Source organism: Oxyura jamaicensis, chromosome 3, assembly GCF_011077185.1.
Source record: "Oxyura jamaicensis isolate SHBP4307 breed ruddy duck chromosome 3, BPBGC_Ojam_1.0, whole genome shotgun sequence".
In the NCBI taxonomy this organism is placed as follows: Eukaryota; Metazoa; Chordata; class Aves; order Anseriformes; family Anatidae; genus Oxyura; species Oxyura jamaicensis.
Window position 1 is genome coordinate 10,841,468 of NC_048895.1, and position 24,708 is coordinate 10,866,175.

Below are 24,708 nucleotides of genomic sequence, written 5' to 3' on the forward strand. Positions count from 1 at the left end.
TAGTTAGCCCCGGACTAATGGAGTTATCAGGAACAAAACAGCTACATCGGAAAGCCGCTCTGCCAGCACGGTTGTGCTGACTGCAGAGCAGGGTGTATGGACCCACCTGGTGTGTTATGGCACTACAGCCTGGCACCAGCTTTTTCAGAGCTAGCTCTCATCTTCCTTTGCTGCCCTGCCCCGTCCCATCAAAGCCCCTTGAGTAGCTGCATGCCTTCAGGCTGTTAGGGTCTTTCACCTAGTTGCCCTCTATTTGCCTTTCCAGGAGAGCATGGGTCTGTTGCAGGACAGAGATGACACAGGCAGGTCACGGTGCCACGGACATTTAAAATGGTGTTAGCCATGTTCAAGCACCTACCTGCTGCCCACAGATGGGGGTTTTCAGATGTGCAGCGTACTCAACAGTGGGAACCCAAAATTTAAGTTCTACCCATCTCTGCCAACTTGCTTAGGAGTCTTATGGCAAAAGATCATAACTTAAAAGGAAAAAAATATATAGAATACCTAAATATCCCTTCCTTTTCTATAAGGAAGCTCAAGGGGAAGGCAAAGAGGAAACTATTTAGCTCATTTATAAGTGAGGCTTAAAAAAAGATGCAGATGGCAACACAGGAAGGAGTGTGCACATTGCTACAAGTCAGCAGTAATTCTTGGAGTGAGCATCCCCTGAGAAGTGAGAGCTCTTACCTCTCTGTGGCTGCTGCCTCTGCTGCAGGGGTCAGTTGGTGACCTGTTTTGGTGACTTTGTTCATCAGGAATAGTAGAGGGACACAGCTGTTTGGTATACATTACTAACCCCTGTGCTGTAATTAGCACTTTCAAGTTATTAGTCACCTGGAAAGGAATTGAACTGTGGTCTGAAAAGGAATATTTCTATGCAAAATACTGGAGTCTGCAGGCTTCCATTCACCTTCCCTGAGTTTTGCTGCAGAGCACGCATATCAGGGCAGCTGTACTGGAAGGAAAGTGAGGTTTTATATCACGGGTGGGAATTATTCTGTTGTATCACCCCCTTCACAATGTGCTTCTCCTTTCCTTAAAGGAGTGAGAAACATTGATTATACATTTATGCTGAGTTTTGCCACAGCTAAAATGCTAACCACAATTTTGTCACAAAATGCAGTATTTCTAAATTATTGCTCTGTGAAGTCCCAAAGCAGCCCCAGAGGAGCACTTATGAGTATTCTTTCTAGTTTAGATTGTTGGTATTTTTCCCCAAGACTAGTCAGATAGATCTGATACATTCCTGATGTAGCAATTTGATGCTTTTTATTTTTTTTCTCAAATGACCCATACACCCCCAGCAAACACCTTTCAAATTTCTCATTAGCTTTTATTAAGATATTCCTAATTCAAAGAATAACTAGTCCTGATTTTGTTTGCTTGCTTTTTTGTTGGCATTGTTGCTTCACGTTGTTTGTTTTGTTTTTGTTTTGTTTTACCAGAAGGTTAGATGAGCAGACCAGACCCCAGCTAGCTATGTGTATCTACAGCACGGAATGGAGAAGTTTCACTGCCCTGGTATTCAGCAACAGCAACTGCTGCTGAGAGCAGCCCTAGGCAGCGACTGCAGTCAGAGTGGGGAGGCAGAAAGCAGTAGTTCCTCCCTGGTTATTTTGCTTGAGTTTCCTTCCTACCCCAGTGAGAACAGTGACGGAGCCAGGGAAGAAATGCTGGAAGAGGTCCTGTCCTGCCTCCAGGAAGCCATGGATACTCCCCATTTACTGGCAGATCATCCCTGCTCGATGTGAGCCAGGGATTTCCCCACAGCTGTGCTGCACTGCTGGGCTTCTGTTCACACTGACCCTGATCCAAAGCTCTCACTAAAGCCAAGAGCATTTTTTCCAGTGACTTCACAGGGTTTTGGATGTGGCCCATTACAGGCAGTAGCACTGGCTGCAGGCAAGCTCTTGGCTTGTGTTTTGCAGGCAATGGGAATAGACTGTCATAGTTATTTTTTCTGCCCATAAAATCAATGCAATATCTTTTCCTGATATTCCTTGCCTCACTCTAACATAGAGTTCTTGTTGTGTTTTAATCCTGACCAAGTTTCCTGGGAAATATTAGATTTCATATCAGTTTTTCTCACTGAAATGTTCTCTCTGGGATGCTTAGACACCAACACATTTATATCCAAGGGATCCTGAAGAGGTTAGCCAGAGGTGATTACGTCTCAAATGATGTTGTACTATAATTGCTCAGGATATCAGCTTAAATGAAATAATCTGTGCAGGAGAGAAGAAACAGTAAAGCGAAGGAAGGAAATTGCTGCTATAATTACTAGAGTATTTCTCTTTGAGGTATTAAAAAGAAATGTTTACAACATAAAAAGCTTGGAGAGGATGGCATGTGGCAACTGCAGACTGGATGACAGAGCCTCTCTTACCTTACATCAGCTGTAAGAAACTTCCTGAACACTATTTATATATAAATAGAGGGTAAGAGTAAAAGGTAGGAGGGTAGATAGAAAATGGACCACAGTGATTGTCCAGGTCAAACACATTATAATTAGTTATAAAAATATATGAGACAGGTACTCTTTTAGGGTCTTTTCTAACTGCAGTCATTCAAGCTTTGCTGTCAGCTTCAATACTGACATGATCAAACCCACAGCCCACAAAGGCAAATCATTTGTGGATGTTGTCTACCTAGACTTTAGTAAAGCATTTAACACTTTCCCGCAGCATTCTCCTGGAGAAACTGACTGCTCATGGCTTTGACGGGCATACACTTTGCTGGGTAAAAAACTGGCTGGGTGGCAGAGCCCAAAATGTTGTGGTGAAAGGAGTTAAATCCAGTTGGCATCTGGTCACAAGTGCTGTCTCCCAGGGATCAGTACATCATTTACTACCTTTCTCAGTGATCTGGATGAGAGGATCGAGTGTGTCCTCAGTGAGTTTGCAGACGACACCAAGTTGGGTGGAAGTGTTTATTTTCTTGAGGGTAGCCCTCAAGGCTCTGCAGAAGGATCTGGATAGGCTGGATTCATGGGCTGAGGCCAAGTGTGTGAGGTTCAACAAAGCTATATTGGTTGACAGTCGGCTGAACATGAGCCAGCAGTGTGCTCAGGTGGCCAAGAGGGCCAACAGAATCCAGGCTTGTATCAGAAACAGCATGGTCAGCAGGACCAGGGAAGTGATTGTCCCTTTGGTGCTTGAGCATGTCCAGAGAAGGGTCTAGAAATCAAGTCTTATGGGGAGTGGTTGAGGGAACTGGGGTTATTTAGGCTAGAGAAAACTATGCTCAGGGGAAATCTTATTATTCTGTACAACTACTTCAAAGGAGGTTATATTGGGTTAGGGGTGGGTCTAAAGACATGCATGATAAAAATAAGAGAAATCTAATGACACAAAGGAACACGTCCTGTACTAAACCCACTGGACCCTGTTAGTGGCCAGATACTAGATTATTTCTAGCATTAAGAAGATTTTCTGTTTCACATTGCCCCTTGTTACAGTGGATTACAGGATTGCATGACTAATGATTGCTGCTCAGCAGGGAGGTCACTCAGCCCTAATAGATGGTGTCAGGACTAGACAGGGATGCAGGTGTATCTACCATGGCAATCAGCTAATGGACCAGGGACACTTTCACAAACACAGTTCCCAGTTGTGCCCTCTGCTGTCCTCTCTGTGGACACAGAGGAGCAGTATAAGCTTGTTATTGCAGTACATATTAAAACAGCCTAGCTTTGTTTTCCCTGTTTGCGAATGACCCCATGTATGGCTGTGATCCCTGAAGGACTTCTGAGACCGCAGCAGCATCTCTGGAAATGATGAGCATAGACTGTCTTGAACTAAAGAAGCTGGGTACTCACACCAGGCGAAGAACAGAAGTGCTTTGCTAGCAGCCCCCAATGTCCTGGTCTGATAGGTGCTGGTGATTCATGATTTTAAATCCTATTTCATTATAGTAATTCAATTTGGCCAGGGTGAGGGCCAGTGTTTGGTTTGTTTCAGATACTTTCCTTTCATTTCAGCAGAAATACCAGGCACAGTTTAGCAGGAAGGAAGGAGAAATCCTTACAACCATTCCCATGCAAAGCCATATGTTTAGGTTCAGTGCAGGAAGCATTGCAGACACTGCCCTGCAGAAGGGCAGGTACCCTCCTGAAAACCAGAGCCACATAAGCCTACACTCCTTTACAAGTACGTGATCAACTACAGCTTCTCCCCCCAGTAGGTTTCCACTGCATGTGTTCCTCTCTGTCCTCTGTTGTTATACATATAGAATTTATCCTCTCTCTCTTGCAGTGCTTTCAAAGCCTGCACAGAGCCTAGAACAGACATAAAAGATGGATTAATTCTTCTGTGCCAGCTGTATTTAACGCACATACCCCATCCTGCTCTCAACATGGAATCTTGCTTTTCTGCCCAATGGAACAGGAGCTTTCTCTATAAATACACATTCTCCAACATATTTGTTTAAAGTTATTATCTTGCATTGGAGCACCACGGATATAAATTCACAAGTATTTTCCTTTCTAGTACTTGATTTATATTAAAAAATAAATAAATCTCTGAATATGTTCAAAGCCATGGTATGGCACCACATAAGCACACTCAGAGAGAACCTGTACCTGAGAGCTTACAGCCAAATAGACGAGACGAAGGAAGAAGAAAAGAGGAAACAGTTACCCCGCATTACAGAGACTTAGAAAGATTGATGTGACTTGCTCAAACTTGTATAAAAGCTCTGGGGAATTGAACTGAGACCACTGGAGTCCCAACACAAAATCTTAATTACCAAATCCAATTTTCCACTCTTCTTTTCGTATGGCTTTTTCATACATTAAAACACTTCACATAAGCTTCACTTCTTTTTTTTCCCAGGAGGAACAGCAAAGGCTGCAAGTTGCCCTTGTTAAACTAGGTTGCACAGCCAAACAAATTTAAAATGATATCTCAGCAAGATTTTGCAACCTGCCTGTGACAAATAAAAGGACTTTCACCCTGGAAACATTCAAGCACTTCGGAGGACTGGATGAGAGAATTTAGCAAGGCTCTTAATGAAAGAGCTGAGCTCCAATATGTATATGCATGAGCTCATGTATTATTTAAACTGTTCTGATCAGAATAAGTATCAGGAGCACAGTACTGAAAGTGTCACTGGCATTCATACATCGAATAACTTGCCCTCATAAAGGTATAATAATGTGTTCATCAGTTCTGTTTGTACTCCCAAAGCAGTAATAGCATAAACAGAAAATAACCCTATATGTTGCAAAAAGCACATAAATATAAATCTAATTATATCTTTCCTTGATATTATGACCAAGGAATGATGATGCTCGCTGAAGAATAATGTTTGAGACTAAGTACATTCCCAAGAGCCCCTGTAAAAAAGTATGCTGCTATGTTCAAGCGTGGCCTGGGATTTTAGGGGTTTAAAACAAATACATCTTGCTACAGCTGGTCAGACTGCCTCAGTAACCTAGTGGTAGGTCCTTTCTCTGACAGGTGGGAGATCCAGATTATATTTTGAGTGATTCTGTAACAGCTCACCCAGTGCTTGCTGCCACATACCACGCATCTCTCCTCAGATACCCCACGGACTGACAATTAAATTGCAGCACTGCTGATGGCTCCCTAGGAAGATGTCCTATCCCTGGTGGTCCCAAGGACAAATGTGCTACATGAGATGCTGAGGAGGCTGAGAGAGGAGAGGGATGTTAGGAGGGAAAGATGGAGAGATGCAGCGGTTCTCAAGGTAGACATAAAGCATCCCGCTTACATCCACACACACCTTGTCAACCGGAAAAATGAAGTCAGGCAAACTGAAATCAGGGTGTAAAAATAAACAGAAAAGCCATCCACAGATTGCTGATTGGACTTAAACAGTTGTTTCAGTACAAGATTTCTGTACTACATTGACTTATGATCTGTGATCTCATTCTTTTGGATTTTTTTTTTTTACCCTTTTATATGTTAGTGGATTGTACTTTCATGTGGGAAACTTATGCAGCAGCCTGTTCTTGCTGGTAAAATGGCAAGACTCCCACGGGTTTCATTCAAAGGTTTAGGCTGTTAATGATGAATCAATCAATCAGTCAGTCAAGATATGAGAAGCTGCAGAGAGAACCGGAGCCAAAATTGGTTTCAAAATTCAGTGAGCTCATGTGTTGTTATGCTATTTCATCAGCTGAATCAGATCTGCTCTCTAGCATTGTGAAGAAAAATATCTATCTAGGACTCTGGGTAGGTGTGTTCAGTAAATGCTGCCACTTGGTTATCTCACTACAGTTCCTGTATGTGAAAAGATTCAGCACAATGCAATGTAGTGGTGCTGGCTGGGCACTAAGATGAGAGTGGATAGGGCATGGGGACACCAGGACAGGTGGTTAGGCCACCAGAGAAGATGACTCAGATCCTGGAAAAGCAAACAAGCTTGAAATGCTATGGGTGTTGAAAGGGACAAGAATGATCTACCTTGGAAAGATCTGCCTGAGTGAACTTGGCAGATATTTCTGAAAGAGTGCAATCGCCTTTTTTTTTTTAAAAAAAAAAAAAAAAATATCCATCCCTTCTTTTCCTCCTACCCATTTTAACAGCATAGAGCTGCCAGGCAGTTCCCATGCTACCATCTTCCCGTTCAATTCCTTTGCAGATGGCAGCACCAGGTAAGGAAGCAAGGTCAGGGGAAAACAGACAGGCAGGGTTCCCAGAGACAAGCCCCTCGGACTGGGTGGAGACTGGTGGAGGAGCCATGTCACATCCCAGCTGGGAGATGCAAAATATATGAGTGATGGTGGAAGCAGAAGAAGCCCAGGTACTGCTAACACACAAGGCAGAGAACGTTTGGTGAATATTCAGGCCTGTGCTTGCAGTTGTCTGCACCAATCTTTTGCCTTCAATCATCTTTCTGGTCATTTACACAAGAGTGAGAACAAAATCACAGCTGTGTGGTCTAACATAAGACATTTCTTCTCCCTTTTCCAGGAAGCATGGTGGAAAATCACTTATCCCATTTGCTTTTTATGGCAGGACATTTAAAGGATATTGCAAATCGTATAATGCTACCAGTAAATGCTGTATTTACCCCCATAGTCTATGTCATTATGGGTAGGGGTGGTGGAGAAATGGTGAGTGCCATCCTTCTCTGAGATCTACTGGTAACTGTCAAGGTTTTTTTTCTTCTTTTTTTTTTTTTTTTTTTGGTTTTGTTTTTTAAACAAGTACCTTGAAAATTATCTTCTGTACTAATCACATTGAACCAGTTCATAAAGTTTGAGGAAGAAATACACAATCGATATTTATTTTACTGTAATTTTCACTAGATATGTTCCAATTTCCCTCTGTAAGAGCTAAATAGGTTAATAGGGCAAAGAAGTTAATAAGGTATTTATAACAGAAAAACACGATATTGCTCTGCAATGCAGGAATGCTTAAAACTAAATGAAAACAACCTAAACACTGAAAAGGTTTATTAGAAGTACACTTGAAACGGGTGTGCTTAAAACAGTAGTTTACTGAATGGAGCAAGTTATAACTGACAAAGAATATCTAAATTGTTTTCTGTCTGTATGTTTATGGTTATACAAAAAAGCTTGTAGCCTTTAATATCTAAAGTTCAGAAAAGGATAAGCATTTAAAAATGGGAGAAGAAAAAGCCTATAGAAAGCCATATAGCATTTGGTATCCTAGTAGGTGGTGGTGTCTCTGCTTTTTTCCCCATCTCTAGCATCCTATATGTCCGAGGCCAGAATGTTTAATCAGAAGCTGACATAATCAGATAAACGGCATTTCAATGCATTCTACTGATGCTGCTTGATGAATGAAATATTGCTTGTTTTGATCAAGGCCTCATGAACTTCCCAGTTTAAATCATTCTTGGGATTTGAGGCTGTATGTGTTCACATTTCTAGTAAGCAAGAAATAGATCTTTTTTTATTGCTTTGCTACCGTCCAGAAGAGAAGAGTGGAATGCATTGTGTACATACCAGTTTTTTGCCAGGTATCCAGGCTACCTAAGAAGGGGAAGATTTATGGGAATTAAGATCAAGGCTTAGGCAACCAGCTCTGCAGTAGGCTTCCTATGAGATCCCAAATAATGATTCTTCAGACAAAACATGATTACAAGTGTGGGCACTTTTTCTGGGTATAAACACTCTTTACATTGCTATCAAATGAATTCTCTCTGCACCAGCAGCAGCTCTTACCTCAGTCACCACCAAGAGCTTGCTGATGAAGAACTGAGAGCAAGGAAGGAGAGCTGGGGAGCAGGAGCATCAGGAAGGGGCCAAGGACTATGACCACAAAACTGGAGGAAGCCACTAGAATTGATGCAAAGAGGCCCTTTGGGAAGCCAGTAGCCTTTGGTGAAACACATTCTGAGTGGCAAGAGAGCTGTGGAGAATCATAAGTTTAGCACTTTCTGGTTTAAGGTCTGTCGAGTACATGTACAAGAATGGATGACATAACCTTTGTCTCAGATAAAATAAGAGAAAAAACTATTTTCTTGCTGCAGATTGGGTTATGTATTAAGCTTGGAAGACTTTCCAGGTAGAAGGTGCTGGATATACGCAAAGTCTTGTTGCAACTAAGAAGGAATTTTTAATGAAAAAAGTAATGAGGCATCTATACTCTCTCAAGAAGCAGTGGAAAACAGAGTTCAGGTTTTACCAAACTGAGTATCTAAAATGGTTTCTATGTTCTCTGAAATGACTTGGTTCTATTCGATGATTATAAAATAATCTAGATTAGACTTTTATAAAGTAGATTTTTAAACATAGAATAGTATTTACTTCACCTAAATTTACTCTACTTTTGAAGAAACAGTATGGTTCTTTACATGCTTTTACAGACCCTATTGACCTTAAAATGGTTAACATTGTCAGTACTAAGAAAACTTAAAGAAAGCTGGAGGTATTCAAGACCTGAACATTCATAACACACCAAAGTTTGGAAGTACAAAGAAAACATGGCTGAAGTGTACGACTGAGATAATAAAGAGATAAGCCTTTTTTTGTTTTCTGTTGTTCCTGAAGAACATAAACACTTGATATTTGTTTCAGTTTGGTGAGAATCAGTAATTCAATAATATGCCATATAATGATTAATATGCAAGTCAGAAATAAATGACAATGTGAAACTTTAAAAAGTGAATGAATTATTTAGCACTCTCTATTAATTTAGCTACTCAAAAACATGCATAAAAAATGCTAAGTGTGTTTGGAGACCTAGCTATTTTTCTCATACAGTCTCTGCTGTTATTTTTTCATCCGCCTAAAAGTCTAGTTAGCTGCAGCTACGGGTGCAGGCAGAAGATTTAACACAGTTGAGTCACAATGGCTTAACAAGTTACCACCTGTCTACTCTGCTGACATCATTCTCCATCACTGTCTTTTATTCCCCTGAAGTCAAGGCAAAATGCATGAGACTCAACCTCATTCATTAGTGCTTAAGCTAAGGCACACAACTCTTGGGGCAATCTCAGAGTATGCACACACTGCACAGTGGCTTGGTAAATACATAATAGCTTTAATGAGTTTCTATAACTCAATCCAATCCAGTGGCCTTACTCCAGTACAGACTGGCATTCTGCTTCAGTAATTTAGTTCTTCATATCTGCTCTATTAGCTTTCATCCTGCTTTTCTTTAAGCAAAGCCAACACAGAGCTGCCCTTGATAGAGCAGTATTGTTATAGGGATACGCTTATTTCTCACTCTTTACAGGAAGAGAAATAAGAAGGGAAGAAACCCCAATATCAGCAATTGCAGCTAAAATAGATACAGCTACCCTTACATAATGCTTTGTACTTGTTATTTTATCCTCCATTTCTTTTTAGGGTCTCTTGCCACAAGCACATTTTGCCCAGTATAAGCAGCTTCTCTGCTAGGAAATGTATTGGCATAATTTATGAAACTATTTCTGCATCATAAATGCTAGCATAGACTGGGGCTTGGTAAATAAAATTGAACTTACAGTCAGCTTTTCTAAAGAGCTCAGCACATAATAGCTCACATCACTGCGTGCTTCTGAAAGCTGGACTGCATTAAGGTGTCTTTATGGGATCAAGGTTTGAAATAACTCAAATCCAGTATTTACTCTGGGGGTGTCTTAGCTCAAGAATAGAGATCTTGGCTCTTCCATGGAGGGCAGAGGAGGAATGAAGGGCAAGGAGGAAAGAGAGAGGTGAGATTGCCCTTTTTCCCCTATATACTTTGTCTTTTACACATATCCCTTAAGAATGTAGAGAAATGAGCAGAGCAGGTCTGCTTTGTCAGGAAACATCTGATTCAAGATAAGGCAGCTTACATTACCCTTTTTACGTCAAGACTCATGGGAAAGTCCTGTCCTTTTCTTAGACAAAGCCTTTTCCACTATTGTGAAAATAAGTTACCTGCTACACCTTACTTAGAGATCTGCCACTGTCCCCAAACAAGAGATAGGTCAACCCTTTGCGGAACAGGGTAAAATAAATCACAAGGGCTGATTTAATTGCTGAATATTTGGTACGTATTCCCACCTGTTCTGACTGGAGGTGTTGTGAAGCACCATAGAAATTGTATTTATTTTTTTTTTTTGTAAGGTAAGGTACTTTCCCATATTGTATTTGCCCCATTTACTTTATAATCCTACCCATTTTAAAGGGACCCATTGCAAAAGGACCCAGTTCACCTGTAACTTGGCACTGTCAGTGCTGCCTGTTGCTGTAGTAACAAAGCAGCATATATACCTTCAAGAATCAGGGCTGCAGAACTGCTGATTTCTCTAAGATGGTTATATATATATATATTTAAAAACAAAACAAAAAACATTAAAAGACCCTTTTTATGACATATATCATCTATCAGTTCGTGTGAAAAAAGCTGTATTTACTCAAACTTTAATTCCAGAGGAACCTTAATGGTCCCTCTGGAATTAAAGTTTGAGAAAATACAGCTTTCTTCATTGTAGCAGATGGAATGAAGGTCTGAACTGTAAATCCCAGTGATACGGACATATACAGCTGGGCTCAGTTTCATGTTGGCACAATCATGAATAATTGCAATGAAGTCTACAGAATTATACTGCCATAATATGTTTCTGAGCAAGGATATAAGTAACTTCTGTGAAGTTGCACCAGCTATATCCCCCCCGGGCTAACCTGAAAAAGCCCACCCTGACAGTCTTGTCAACATCGATGATGCGTCTGATGTTTGGCGATGGTCCAGTAGCAAATATAAACTTCCGCTTGAGACGGGAGCCTTGTTGCTTAAGACCATCTTCCTTTCACTTCACTGCAAAGCTGTACAATCAAGAATTTCCCATTCTTGAAATTTACAAGCTCAAACTTATGCCAAAGTACTTACTGTATTGTGTTTGCTTATTTTCTTCCTCTGAACATGCCAGCATGCTACACTTACACCTGTATGCACAGGGGTTGTGAATGTGTTTAGATGGTACAGAAAGGAAGACCAGTTTTAGCTGTAAATGCTTTACAAATTATAGTTTCCATGTTGGACTTACATGGGTGTAAATAGACTAGGTAAAAACATTCTCTAAATGGCAAAATCGAACTCAATAATCATGAAATTAATCTAGACAATGATTTAAATTTTAACCAGGAGAAGAGGCTTGAAACAAGAGACTTTCTCTCCCCCTACTCTCACTAATATTTCATGTGATGTAAATATTCCTATTTTAATTAAGCCTTAGGCTTTGTAGTCTGTCTCATTTGAGATCTTTGAGTAAATAGTTTGAGTGTTTCAAATGGACCTCAGTGTAACAGCAGAAAGATTGACTGAACATGATTAGTACTTTTAATACTTTCTTTTTTTTTTTTAAACAGGCTTTTTGTGTGAATTTTCACAAATGACTTCAAAACTCCAATTAAAATGATTTACCATTCTTTTGCTTAATTATTTGAAACCTAAATGTTGGCATCATTAAGAATCTGAAAGATCATTTTGACTAAAATCAGAATTGATGTCATTTGATTGTTCTTTCTCAGCCTTGTAAAAACTCCCCCCAAAATGGGAAAGAATATGAAGTGGGGAAAGCACTTTGCATTTCAAAAATCCTGGTGGATGATAGTGGGAGCATTAAAGATGCGTACAATGTGACTGTTTAGCAAAGAAGTTTCAGATGAGTGTTCAATAAGCATTTGAAGGAAAATGAGATTTAATGAATCAAATTCCAGTAGAGCTCTGGGACCACACCACAGCAGAGACTGAATATGCTAGAGCTAGGAATGAACTTGCACTAGCTTTTCCATTGCTTCCAAAGGACTTCTGCCTTTCTCCTGTTGGCAGATCCTACCAACAGACCTCACTGCAACAGGTCAGGTAAGTAGAGTGCATTGCCCATCTACCTATACTGCAAATGTCTCTGGGGACCATGGCAATCAGGCCTGAGTGTGTGCACTGCAGTTTGCACAGGGGTATTGAGCAATATTAAACTTGCCAGCTCAAGCACAGATGACTGCATGTCTGCAGCACTGCAGAGCTGTGTGAGGGTCTGTGTAGCACCCAAAGTAGCTAACCTACACTGAGGTTCACACCTACCACAGCCACCCCACTACAACTCCTAGGCTGCCTTAGCTCTGTATCTAGCAGATGTAATTCAGAACATTGCAAACACCCTCAAAATATTTACAGAACAGAGAACCGTACAAGCTTACAACAGAAGGATTTTTTTGTTGTTGTTGATGAGGAATATTCAGAGCTGTTTGGCTCCTTTCCTTCTCTTCCTTTCATCTTATTTTCCCATACAGTTGCAACTACTCTATGGCTGGTGACCTTCACCACTTTTTGCTGTTCCACCCTATTATCACGAAGTCCCACTGTTAGATTTTTATTCAATTTTTATAACATAGCATCTGTACAATATTTGAAAACAATTTTAAAAATTGAAGTGTCCTGTTTGCACAGTCCCCGTTTTGTTAGGCTGCATTATCTATTGCTGTAAGATATCAGGCCTTGCACATCTCACCCACTTGCTGAACTAAAAATGAGTTATGAAAGGCCATTAAGGACTTCACAGAAACTATGTACCCACACCAGCCTATTGTCCATTTCATGAGATCAGATTGGTTTTAGGTTGTTTGGATTGGCTTTTCTACATTCTGTGTTCAGGTTGTTTTTGCAGGGCTGTATTTTTTCTCTCAATGTGCTTTTGGAGCACTTTTTAATATGCTGACATAGCTCGAGTGTTACATCCTCTGGACGAAATCCCTGCTTGTGCTGAAGTTAATGGGAGCTTTGCCTCAAACAGCATATATATTAATGCCAAGTACTGCTTTTGAGGCAGGGACTTCTCTATTTTGCAGCAGTGTCTGTGCAATGGTTCCCCCATGGATGAGTAATCACTGAAAGTTTTCAGAGAGAGTGCTGAGCAGCGTAGCAGGCACAGCCTGTGCTCATAGGCAAGTCTGGCAGAGCTGCCTTCCAGAAAGGCAGCTTGTGGGATTAGGCACCAGACTGTTGCTGCAACTTTATTGATACAAACCTTCACCCATCATGTATGCTAACTCTGATCAGGATTCAGAAAGATTGACAATTTTAAGTTTATTTTTGAATTTGAAGTCTCAAGGATTTCTAAATCAGTTCGGATGATATCAAAAGCTCACTATGTTTAAAAAAATCTCAAAAGTCATATTCTTGTTGCTGAGTTGAACTGTTCTCAACTGAAATGGAACTGTATTTGAAAAAGCTTGTTAACAAAAATGTTTCTTTCTATATTTATCAAATCAACTTTCACTAAAGTGTAATAATATAGATAGAGACATATCTCAAGATGATTTTTGAAACTTAGGCAAAAGCAACTACTGAAACAGAGATATGTTCATTTACAAAATTCTGATACAGAAATCTTTTATCATCAGTCTGTATCGTCAGTTTTTGACACCTAACGCAAATCTAAAAGAATTACTGATGACTATACAGAATACTTCTAAGAAATGCTCATAATAACATGAGGCATGCTAGAGGGAAGTGTAATCACTCCATAGTAAAAAGCAGCAGTGAAGTTTCAATCGTAGTAGAAATAGCACTTTTCCTGTCTGCTGATGATACAAGTTAAGACCTCCAAGTTTAGCTCAATCTCTCATGGTTTCTCTTTATATTTTTAATACTGACTAAATTCTGAACTGATTAAGATTAATTCCCTTACAGGAAAGAATTGATTTTAGTGAGAATTGGATTAGAGAGGACTGTCAAAACTTTTGTTAAATGTAGATCAGTGTTGCAAAATCTGCATGTAAAGTTCTCTAAAGGCTGGGCTTGTTGAGTGCCATTCCATTTCTTTAAGGGGTGGCCAAATCCAGCTCTGCCCCAGCCATTTCTTCCAGATCAACACCTACTTCACCTAAAGCTCTAAAGTCCCCACTTTGCCTACAGCGTACTTCTATAAGTGATTGTACTGATGGTGATCATAATGTTGATTAATGATTAACCTCAACCCATTTGAAGGAAACAAGTCTCTCAACTACAATATCTTGGGGGGCGGGGGAGGGGAAATGCAAGCTAGGAAAGGAAGGTGGGGCAGGGAGGAATCCTGAATCAGGATCTACCTGATCAAACTAGACACCTTCCAGATCAAACAAAATAAGCTCCATGAATGCACCTAATGTAGCCTAACTGCTTATTGGCACTTAGCCACAGGCCCAAACTGCAACCAATTCAAAGAAAATCCTGAAACGCAATGTGGAGGTCAGGTCCTCAGCACCAGTTGGTTTGCCTTGTAAATTTACTCCTACTGATTGACACTTTAAGCCAAATCCTGCAGTCCTTACTCTGAGAAAGCTATTAAAATCAATGAGAAACCTGTCTAAGTCATGATTTGCACATTTGTGCTATCTATGCTTTAAAAAAAAAATCCCTAAAAAGAGCCTGAAGAACAGTATAAGTGAACTCCCAGAAAAACCTAGCTTTTAGGAAAGCTGGGCATAAATTCTCCTTTCCCAAGTCCCATCCGTCAACAAACCAATATTTATATGAATTAATTACCTGAAGTCCTTCAGCTTACTATATGGAGACTTGCTAGACAACACGAGTCAAAGTCTGCTTTTTGGAGTATGTTCATCTCATCCTATGCCTTGAATCTCACCTATAAATCAAATGGAAGTCAGTAAAAACCCAGAAAGTACAGAAAGTATAGGAAAATGCAGTTCTGGCCTTTAAATTCCATACTGATTTGCCTTTGCATTGCTTACCAGCAATGCCTAAATCTAAAAAAAAAATAAATAATCTCTACAATTACCTGATATATCACTGTAACTACAACAAGCTCAGTATTCTCTAGCCAGAGAACCCTTCTGCTAGGTGGGACTGACAATTATAAAAAGCCTGCTACCTCTCCAGGTGTACTCAGCAAAGAATTAAACCCACCTGTGAGCCCAAAAAGCAGAGTAGCAAACTGTGGCAGGCAGGGTGGGACTTTTGAGGGGGTGCTGGGGTCTTTGTTAATTTTTTTCCTAAGGTTTTACATCTTGTGCTGAAGCTTGTCTCTTTCTCTTTAGTTTATCAAAGATAGTTGATGAATCTTGCCCTCAGACAATGTTCTGATCCAAATCTTTGAGACACAATGTTCCAGGAAATTAGGGGTACTGGAATTGCTGTGTGGGGTTAGTTTAATGCCCGTGGGATGCAGTTGCCTGGGTAGCTTTGAGGCCTGGTCTCCCTCCTCAAGCACATGAAAAGAATTAAGCTTTCCTTTCTGGTGTAAGACACAGGCAGCTAAAGTCATAAAGAAACAATAAACCAACTCCTAATTAAATTCCTAGGCCCTCCCATTGCAAGCGGAGTACCTGTGGAGATGGGAAAGCAGAAAATGACAGAAAGAACAGTATTGTTTTCACCTGAGAATTGGACTTCAGGAATCTTTGGCTGCATACTGCACAGACTATAGGACCTATAAGGGCTCATATATGTGGTGTTGAATTGACAGATCTGAAACTTTATTGGTTTGAATGTTTTCCCCAGAGTTTACCTCATGTGGCTATTCGTTTTCATTTTCTTGATATTTTAGACTAAGGCTGTGCCAGTCAGGCAACATACATATTGATGCCACCACGTTTTAGAGACCTCTTTTTTTTAATGTATTTAACATCCAGGGAAAAACTGGAGATGCTACCACCAAAACTCACACCAGCTGAGCCAAGCAACAAGGACTGGAGTTCCCCATCCAGCCATGGTTGTGAGACACTTGCAGCTGAATTAGTCCTATTTCTGTACTCACACCAGGCAGGGGCTGCATCCCTCATGTCTTCCCTTATCACAACTGCCAATCCTCTGGGCATCTGCTCCCTGCATGTGCCACAAGGGTGTGGCTTGGAGGGCCTCAGCCATGCGGAAGCTGCAGGAACTCCAAAAAAATATATAAATAAATAAATAAAGGAAGACACTCATAACTCAACAGTCCTGTCATGATTATTGGCTGGGGAGGACAATGCATGTCCCTGTACTGGCTGGACATTGCCTGTTGTCATCTGCTTGCCTCCTTGAGGATTCAAAACTGGCCCTGGGTCCTGTGAACCACCATTTTGTCAGATTGCTAAAGTCGGGGCCTTGCAGGAGGGCAGTCGTTTGGGGACATCATAGTCCTTCCCTGTGTCTTGACCCTCACTGTCCTTCTCAGAAGCCCAAACCCTGCCCAACCAGACACGCGGGGTTTCCCTGCTTGCCTCACTCTGCGCCCTGCCCTCAGCCACCATGCTTATGCACAAAGAACACGCAACTGCAACCAAGTTCAGGACTCTGCTCCACCCAGGGGCTGCTGCCAACATTAAAGTAGGACCTTTCTTTTGGACCTCATTCAGCCTCTGTGCCCAAGGCCAGGGCCCTCCTGAGTAGGACAGAGGTTTCTTCCCCAGACCTGAGGCCATCTTGTCAGCCCATAGCAAAGTCAGTCAGGTTTCAGTTTCCTAAAGTGCTCGCTGTGCTGTGACACCTTTTGGGAACCACTTAAATTGTCTAATGAAGCAATCTGCTGTGCTTTCCCCAGAAAATGTATTTTAATTTCAAATGGAAAATGAAAGTTTATCAGAAAATGCCAGATAAGTGGGTATGCAGCAGCTGTTTCTGTAAAATCTACCCATTTCCCCAGACTGGCAGGCACCTCAACAGCACCTGAGTCCCAATGGCCTCAAAAGGCTGATGCAGCCATGCAACAAGGCCATGCCTGTATTTTCTCAACCTGCTCCATCCCAGACTGTGACTGATAAAAGTATTTTGCTATTTATCATGTAATAAATACCTACGTGCTTGTAAACAGACTCACTTGTAAGTCTGGCGAAGGTGGCAGCAGTTATTTTGCGCTGCCCAAATTCCATCTCCTTGTATTATTTGCTGTAACTAGACCAATGTGTTCACATTTGTCGTCAGTTCCTGAGCACTCTGACAAATGAAGTAATGTCTTTATTGTTTCCAGAAAGGATGCTGTTGAAGATTACTCTCCTGGATTTTTAAACCTTTTGAGTATATGCTAGAATGAAATTTCTGCACTTAAAGGCAGTAAAACATCACATTCTTTGAAGTAAATCTATGCCTTATGTCATTAGTATACTTTATTTCTTTAAAAAAATAAAATGAGAAGAGTGGTCTACCACAATTCAACCCCATTGGCTGGAAGAGCATTGTCATAGGGAAATTACTCATTCTAAAAAGCAAGCAAAGATAATTGTATGGTCGTGAGTACCAACACATCCCACTGACCTCTGCCCACTGACCCATCCTGTCCAGGTCCCTCTGCCGGGCCTTCCTACCCCCCAGCAGATTGACACTTCCCCACAACTTGGCATCATCTGCAAATGTACTGAAGGAGCACTCAATTCCCTCATCCAAGTCATCAATGAAGATATTAAAAAGGATGGGCCCCAAAGACCTTAAGAAGCCTCCAAAACAAGCAGGAGAAAGATTGCAAAAATTCTGGCTCTGCATCTCAGAAAACTGAGCACACCCATAGCAATGAATGTCATTGTTTTTGTTGTTTTGTTGAATTTCTAGCTCAAAGCTTAACACACTTGGTTTCATGGAGAGTGATGACCAACCAAAGGAGGAACAGACTGTCCAGACTAATAAGAGGGCAAGTAATTTTATCACCCCACAGCATTCATAACTTGTAAATTGATTTAAATGCATTGTGGATTTCTCTTTCTCCCCACTTCCATGAAGGCCAGAAACATTTTAACATTAGAATACATTGGAATACTTACAGACTGCAACAGACAGGGGCTTTAAGGTAAAGCAAATAGACTTGATTCCAAATAAAATTGTACTGACAAATCTGTTTTACCAAAGCATAATTTTAACAGACACCTCTAGACAGGACTAGAGTGAATTTAGAAGCAAATTTCCATAGTCAATATGAAAAATCATACTTAGGCACCCAAATAAAAATTATTTTGTTAAACTATGAATTAGTCATATTGGAGGAATTAACAAACACAGCCATAATTTACAGTTTTCATAAGTGAGTTGATTCCTTATTCTAAGTTGTATTTATTTATTTATTTATTTTTACTTTTTTTTTTCTTTTTCTATTTTTTCCTCATCATGTGAAGGTTTTTTAGCTACTTGGTTGCAGTTATGATTGGTTGTGGGGGCCACCACTTAAAGCAGTTAACCGACGATGGATGATGTAGGTACTGAGGTTAAAGGGAGAGCACAGTATAGATGTAAAAGAAATGAACAAATAAAGTGTAGAGTTAAATTAAAAGTGTATAATATGCTATTTTGTTGTTGCAGTAACAGAACAAAAAGCACTGTTGTTATAAGTCAACTATACATAAGGCAGTCTATAAGTTTATAGTTAACTGTTTTATATCAATGGAAGATAGAATGTTTTCTCCAGATAACCCAAAACTTAAATTTTCTAATTTACTTCAGTCTATACATAATTAAGCGGATGAATAAATCAAAGAAACTATTGATGTGAGTAAAGAAGATACATGTTTAAATGCTTTTTGAAATTTAGATCCAAAAGCCTAACTCATCCACATTCAGCAATGCATTTAGGCAACTTTAGACACTTCCTTAAATCAGTAGGATTAGATGTTTACTTGAAGTTAGCCATGAATTGAAGAGCCACACCAAACAGGAAAATACTCATTTAAAGGATTAGCTTTGGTTGAAATTCTGCAATTACTATCTAGGAATGTTTTTGAAGAATTGAAATATGTTAATTTTTCTATTACTTTTAAACCAACTTCTGGACAAGTGAAAATATTTTCAGTTCTATCTCTGTATCCCATTACCTTAACTTCTATCATCTTCTTTCAGTGAAAAAAAAAAAAAGGTGGAAAAGGAAGAAAACTGTTTTTCAAGTCCAGAGGTGGCAGGGGAGGGTAATATCAAGTTCTACATTCCTGATTTAAATAAAATAAAATAAATTTCAAATGAAGTGATTCTATGCAACAATGCAATAATGTTTTCAGGCTTTAACTGGGCAAGTTGAACACAGGACTTGTAGAGTGTTTTCATTTAAGTGTACAAAGAGCTCTGAGGTCACTTTTTGCTGACATGAACATCTATGCCACTTTCAACTTTTTTTCACTGCTTTAAGATGAATGTACAGGTATCCCAGATCTAAGGGAAGAGAAAAAAACAAACAAAAAACAACAAAAAAACAAGCCATCATTTGTATTAAGAAACATTTTTATTAACAAAACAGTAAATTCCACTTGCTTAGCATTTCCAATAATGAATAAATTGGCCTTGCAACAAATAAAAAAATCGTAAATATCTATCACAGAAAGCACTATAAGGTTAGGGGCATTGGGCCTCTCTTTGATGTTTTAGGGTTGAAAGTTTCACACATTATTTAGTGTTTTGTTAAAAAAGGCAACACAATACAGTCATAGAAATGAAGCCATCTCAGTCAAACAAATTAGATTATTATTGAGAAAGGATCCAATTTTATGTTAGGTAGTTGGTTTATGTCTGTTTGTTGTTGCTGCTGCTGTTTTTAAACACAAAGGAATATTAAATTCGCTTGCTGGCACTTCTGATACATCCATATTTGTTTTTTTTATTATTAAATTACAAAATTAAAGAGGAAAAGGAGAACCTTCAGAAATGGTGTTAAAATTGTGTTTGCTTATTAGAGTAGTAGCAGAAATTTTTTTTTTCTTGATGTATGTATTTAGTTAAAGATTAATCTACTAAACTGCCTGGAAGTTGACCTAACTGTGCTATTTCATTAATGCAATCAATACCACACAGAAAAGACAATTTCATCTCACCCAAACCATGTTCTTTCATGTCCGATCTCCTATCATCTGATTATTTTTGTTCTTCCACGTATCTTTAAGCACTGAAATCTTTCAAAATTGACAACCACCTGGCTTTCAAATTCTTTCCTGCCTCCAACTCAAGTCTCTTGCTTCCAGCAATGACCTTCAGAATATCAACCCTGCCTTTCCCTGAGTACAGCTGTCTTGTAAAGGTGGGAGAAATTATGAATGCCATAGGTGAACAACCATCTAAGAAATGAGTTTTTGATGGATTTTGTGAAGCTGTTCTCATTTCTCTGTAAATGTTAATGAAAAAATAATAATTTTACAAATATAACATAACACACCTTGATGTGGTTGACAACCTTCAAAAGAGGCATTTTTATATCAGCTACATGTATTTTTCAAGTGCTTTGACTCCCAGATAGATAGCTGTACCAGTCTCTAGCATTTTTCATCAGCTACAGTGAATAACACACAACAAAATGATTTGTGTCTGATGTTTAAAGCTAATTTTAAATTCCTCGTTCCTGTCTGTAAAGTGTGGACATCTATATTCCCTCCCAGGAGGCCTTCCAATGATTTGGTTGATTTCAACTGAACTACCCTCTTTCTGTCTAATGTATTCCCTTTGAACTTCTTTGTAAATAAAATGTTACACTATGATTTATTGCTGTGAATCTAATGAAACAATACTAGAAAAAAATAACCTGAACATGTGAATTATAGCATTATATTTACTACATTTAACTAAAATGCTTTTATGTTTTATATATGCAAGAAAAGCTGTTACTTCAAAACATGAACTTATATTTGTCTAATTATGATGCCTTGCATTACTACACAATCAACTTAGCTAAAAGATTTTTTTATGTGCCAAAATGCCCACCATTGAAAAGTACTATCATGCACCTCAAATTATTTTCATTTTGGAGAAAGGGGTAAATTCTGCAGTAGAATCAGCCTGGATAATTAAAATGGGTCTTTTTAGATCTTTTGCCACCCAGTGCTGTAGTAGCTGTTATATAACTGAATGCCAGATCAACACAGTATGATACTTCCTAAGATTCTCAAGAAACTCATCATTCTCATAATTTTGTAAGAACAGGTAAGGCAAACCATGCTCTCCAATAGTGAAGCTGACTGGAAGGCAAAGGTCACTAAATATTTAGCTAATTAATGAAAGTATATTTCTAGGAAAATTGGCTGTTCTGATCAACTTCATTGATGCATATCAGGAGCAAGAGATGGGGGTAGGAAGGAGAAGAGAAATTACAATAGATATATATTTTTGCTCTCTAATCCACTTCTTTCATACAAACTACAAGAACTTAATTGCAACAGAATAGAGGCTGTACAGGTAAGAAAAAAACTAGCTGACTCTTATATACATTCATACACGTTCCCCTTAGTATAACCACTACACTGTAAAATAAAGTAAAAAAAAAAAGGAAAAAGTCTGTGACAATTTATAATGGCTGCAAAAAAACTAAAGTGGGTCTGTTGCTCCAGATGTCATAAAACTCTCTATACCTAGCAACACTTATAACATTGAGTTTACCAAAAATGGCTGAAGAGCAGATATAGTTTGCATTTTCTATACAACAGGCTATAAAACATCACTTATCACAGTCCAGAAAGCACATATAGATGTGTTTTTATATAAACATATGTAATAACATATTAAGCGTGCATGAAAATTTCCCAATGATTGCATCTATGCCCTCTTGTTTCCTTTTCTTTCCTTTTTTTTTTTTTCTTTTGTGGAAATGTGCCTTATATTCCAGATTTTTTTTTTTTTTTTTTTTTTTTTTTGAAAATAAGGCCTCCGTACTATTTTCCTCACAACCAGAAAGGGGCTTTTTGAAAGTATTTCTACATAAGTCTTCAGAAAAGCCAGCACTTTGTTTCAAATGCAAGTTTCCAATCACTGCTTCACTGCACCAGACGGCAAACTGTTTATGTTTGCTTGTTGAGTCACCATATATAATGACAGTCTTCTCTGACAATAAGACTAACTTACTTCTCAAGAAAGCACTAGCACTTTGGCTAAATCCAGAATCATAGGTAGCTTCTTTTTTCTGTTTTTATTTTTTTCCTTTTTTTTTTTTTAATTTGTTTTGTTTCATATTGTGCCTTGATGTTGTAGTAATACTCCTTGCTTTATGAATGCGTGGTGCCATCATTGTCTTTCAGAACTGTTCCAGCAACATAAAGACAGGCAGAGTAAATGAAAACACTGTGGATGTTAGGGAATTTATCAGCTCCCGTTTCTGAAAAACAAGAGCATGAAATGCTTGTTTTTAAAAACAGTCTTTCCTTTCTGATTGCATTCCCTGTCTTTTGTTTTTGAATGTGCTTCATAAAAAGTAAAGTAAATAAGTTTGTATTATGTCTCAGATAAAATGAAGACTATTTCTATACAAGCGTTCTTTTAGATGTTGAGATCAGACATAGTACTCCTTATCCTTATTTTTCTTGTTTTTGTTGGAACTTTTAGCACTGTTGGGCTGTTTTTCCTTGATTACAGCCCCATTGGATTGTGCTGAGTTACTGATGTAGTTTCGACTCTCATCTACATGATACGATCCTTCGTCTCGGTTCCTGTACTTGTACATAGCATACAGGAGAATGAGGATGCACAGCGCTGCTGCTGCCACGATCCCAACTACCATGCCTGTTGTGCTGCTGGATTCACGAATCACCTCGGACGAGCCAGGATACTCCCTTCCTCCTCCTGCCCTGGTAGGGTTTGCTGTAGGTAGATAATGAAATAAGGGAGAGGTTATTATTGAGTTTGCACAATGAGGAGTTAGTCATATCTACTTGCTACTACCGTGCATAATTCTATTTGCACTCACTTGGGACAGGCCAAGTACCTTACTCCTAAAACATTCAGATTCGCAGCCCATTCAATTTTCATGTCTGCTAATGTGAGTAAAAAGGCTTTTAAGCAAGGAAGAGGACAGCATGGACAATCTAATTTTAGCCTTCAAAAACATCATTTCTCCAAGTGTTTTTACTAAGCAAAGAATGTCTAAATCATCTGGAATAATTAAATTTAAATGCCAGAACACTAACATCTGGGAAGAAAGGATCTCTCCATTCTCCTTTTTCCTTAAACAAAAAAAGTGACACTATAGTACTTATTGTGAGGACAGTGATAATAAGACACACTAGCAAACAAAATGGGTGAAAAATCAAAATTCCTCATAATAATAAATGATAGCAGCTAATAAGTTGTCTACAAATAAAGTACCCTCAGTTATTCTTTAGCCTTCCCTCAACAAGGTTCTCATTTTCTCCTTTCCTTTTAATATTTTTTTCAAATTAATTATATTTATACTTTTATTTCTTTTAGAGTACCCTCATCTCTACCTTCTCTTTTGTAATTCACAGTCTTCCTTGAATATGGCTGTGCTTAGAGTACATTTTCGCACAATTTATCCAATTCTTTTATTCATTGACCAGATGTTCCTCCAAGCAACTGTATGCCTATAAAAAAACCTCCCAAATCACACTAAACAAGGACTCAACCTTCTAAAAACCCACCTCTTGGGCCAATTTCTGTTCTTTTCAGTTGTGATATGAACTGAACTGACCTGTGTCTTCAGACTGTGAAGTCTTCTTGATAGGAACTATTGTGTTGTCTGGCATATTTTATCCCCTTGCACAGCCATGTGGAATGAAAGCTAATTCCAGAAGGAATTTGTAGGTTAAATGCCCACAGCACACACAATGCCCATGTATCTCCCATGATCTCCTTTACTGCATTTAGCAGAAGGAGGAGAGGAAGATCCTTGTACAGAATATCTTTGAGCGGCAATAGGTAAGATAGATCTTCTATAACTCACGAAGTATTATCAGCAAAAAAATGAAGTGACTTGGGTCTATGCAGTATTCCTCAAATTATAACAGCATTTCCAAAATCCTAGCACTACCAGCCTTGGCTGAGCTCAGGAGCAAAAAAGAGCAGTGAGCGAACCAAGGCTTCCCACTGAGCAGTGCAGAACACTTTCATTAAGTATCCAGGCTGGCTTATAGAAACCACATTTTAAATCATTATACAGGGCTGAAAATGCAGTCAATACAATATAAATGTTAACTAAGAGTACAGCTAAACACTAGTTTTACAATGTATTCATAATTTGTCAGCCCTTGCTATGACCAGCATTTTAAAGAAGTATATTAGAAAAATATATTGTTTAGGGTGCACAAAAGCATATGACCCATAGTCACTTTTTTTTTTTTTTTTTTTTCCCTCCTCACTCTAGAAATAATAGATGATGATGATTTTAAGGATGCTACATTAAAGGTAATGCCACACAAACTGTTTTGTCAGACAACTGCAACACGTTTGGGCAACCAGAATTAAAAGCAGCTACTAGCTACAGACATCCACAATTGATCCATGAATAATAAAATGGTGAAAAAGCCACAGACCCTGAAAAGAATGAAGCTCCCTGCCCATCTTGGTATTACTCATATTGCATTGGTGATTTGTGTTCTTAATGTCAGAAAGCCACTTCCTGACAGTTATCCCACTGAGGTTT

General features: G+C 39.1%; 1 protein-coding gene across 38 annotated transcripts in view; it reads right to left on the reverse strand.

The window, feature by feature from the left end:
* Positions 1 to 19,559: 19,559 nt before the first annotated feature.
* The window catches only part of NRXN1 (neurexin 1), a 712,085-nt gene continuing 706,936 nt past the window's right edge, over positions 19,560 to 24,708 (reverse strand). For 21 of the 38 annotated variants that reach the window (XM_035320187.1, XM_035320183.1, XM_035320178.1 and 18 more), the window contains one exon: positions 19,560 to 22,910. In XM_035320187.1, the coding sequence (XP_035176078.1) occupies positions 22,603 to 22,910 (308 nt within the window). In that variant the 3' untranslated portion in view covers positions 19,560 to 22,602. The remainder of the gene's footprint in view (positions 22,911 to 24,708) is intronic. The other 17 variants (XM_035320173.1, XM_035320174.1, XM_035320205.1 and 14 more) reach the window with 1 other exon arrangement.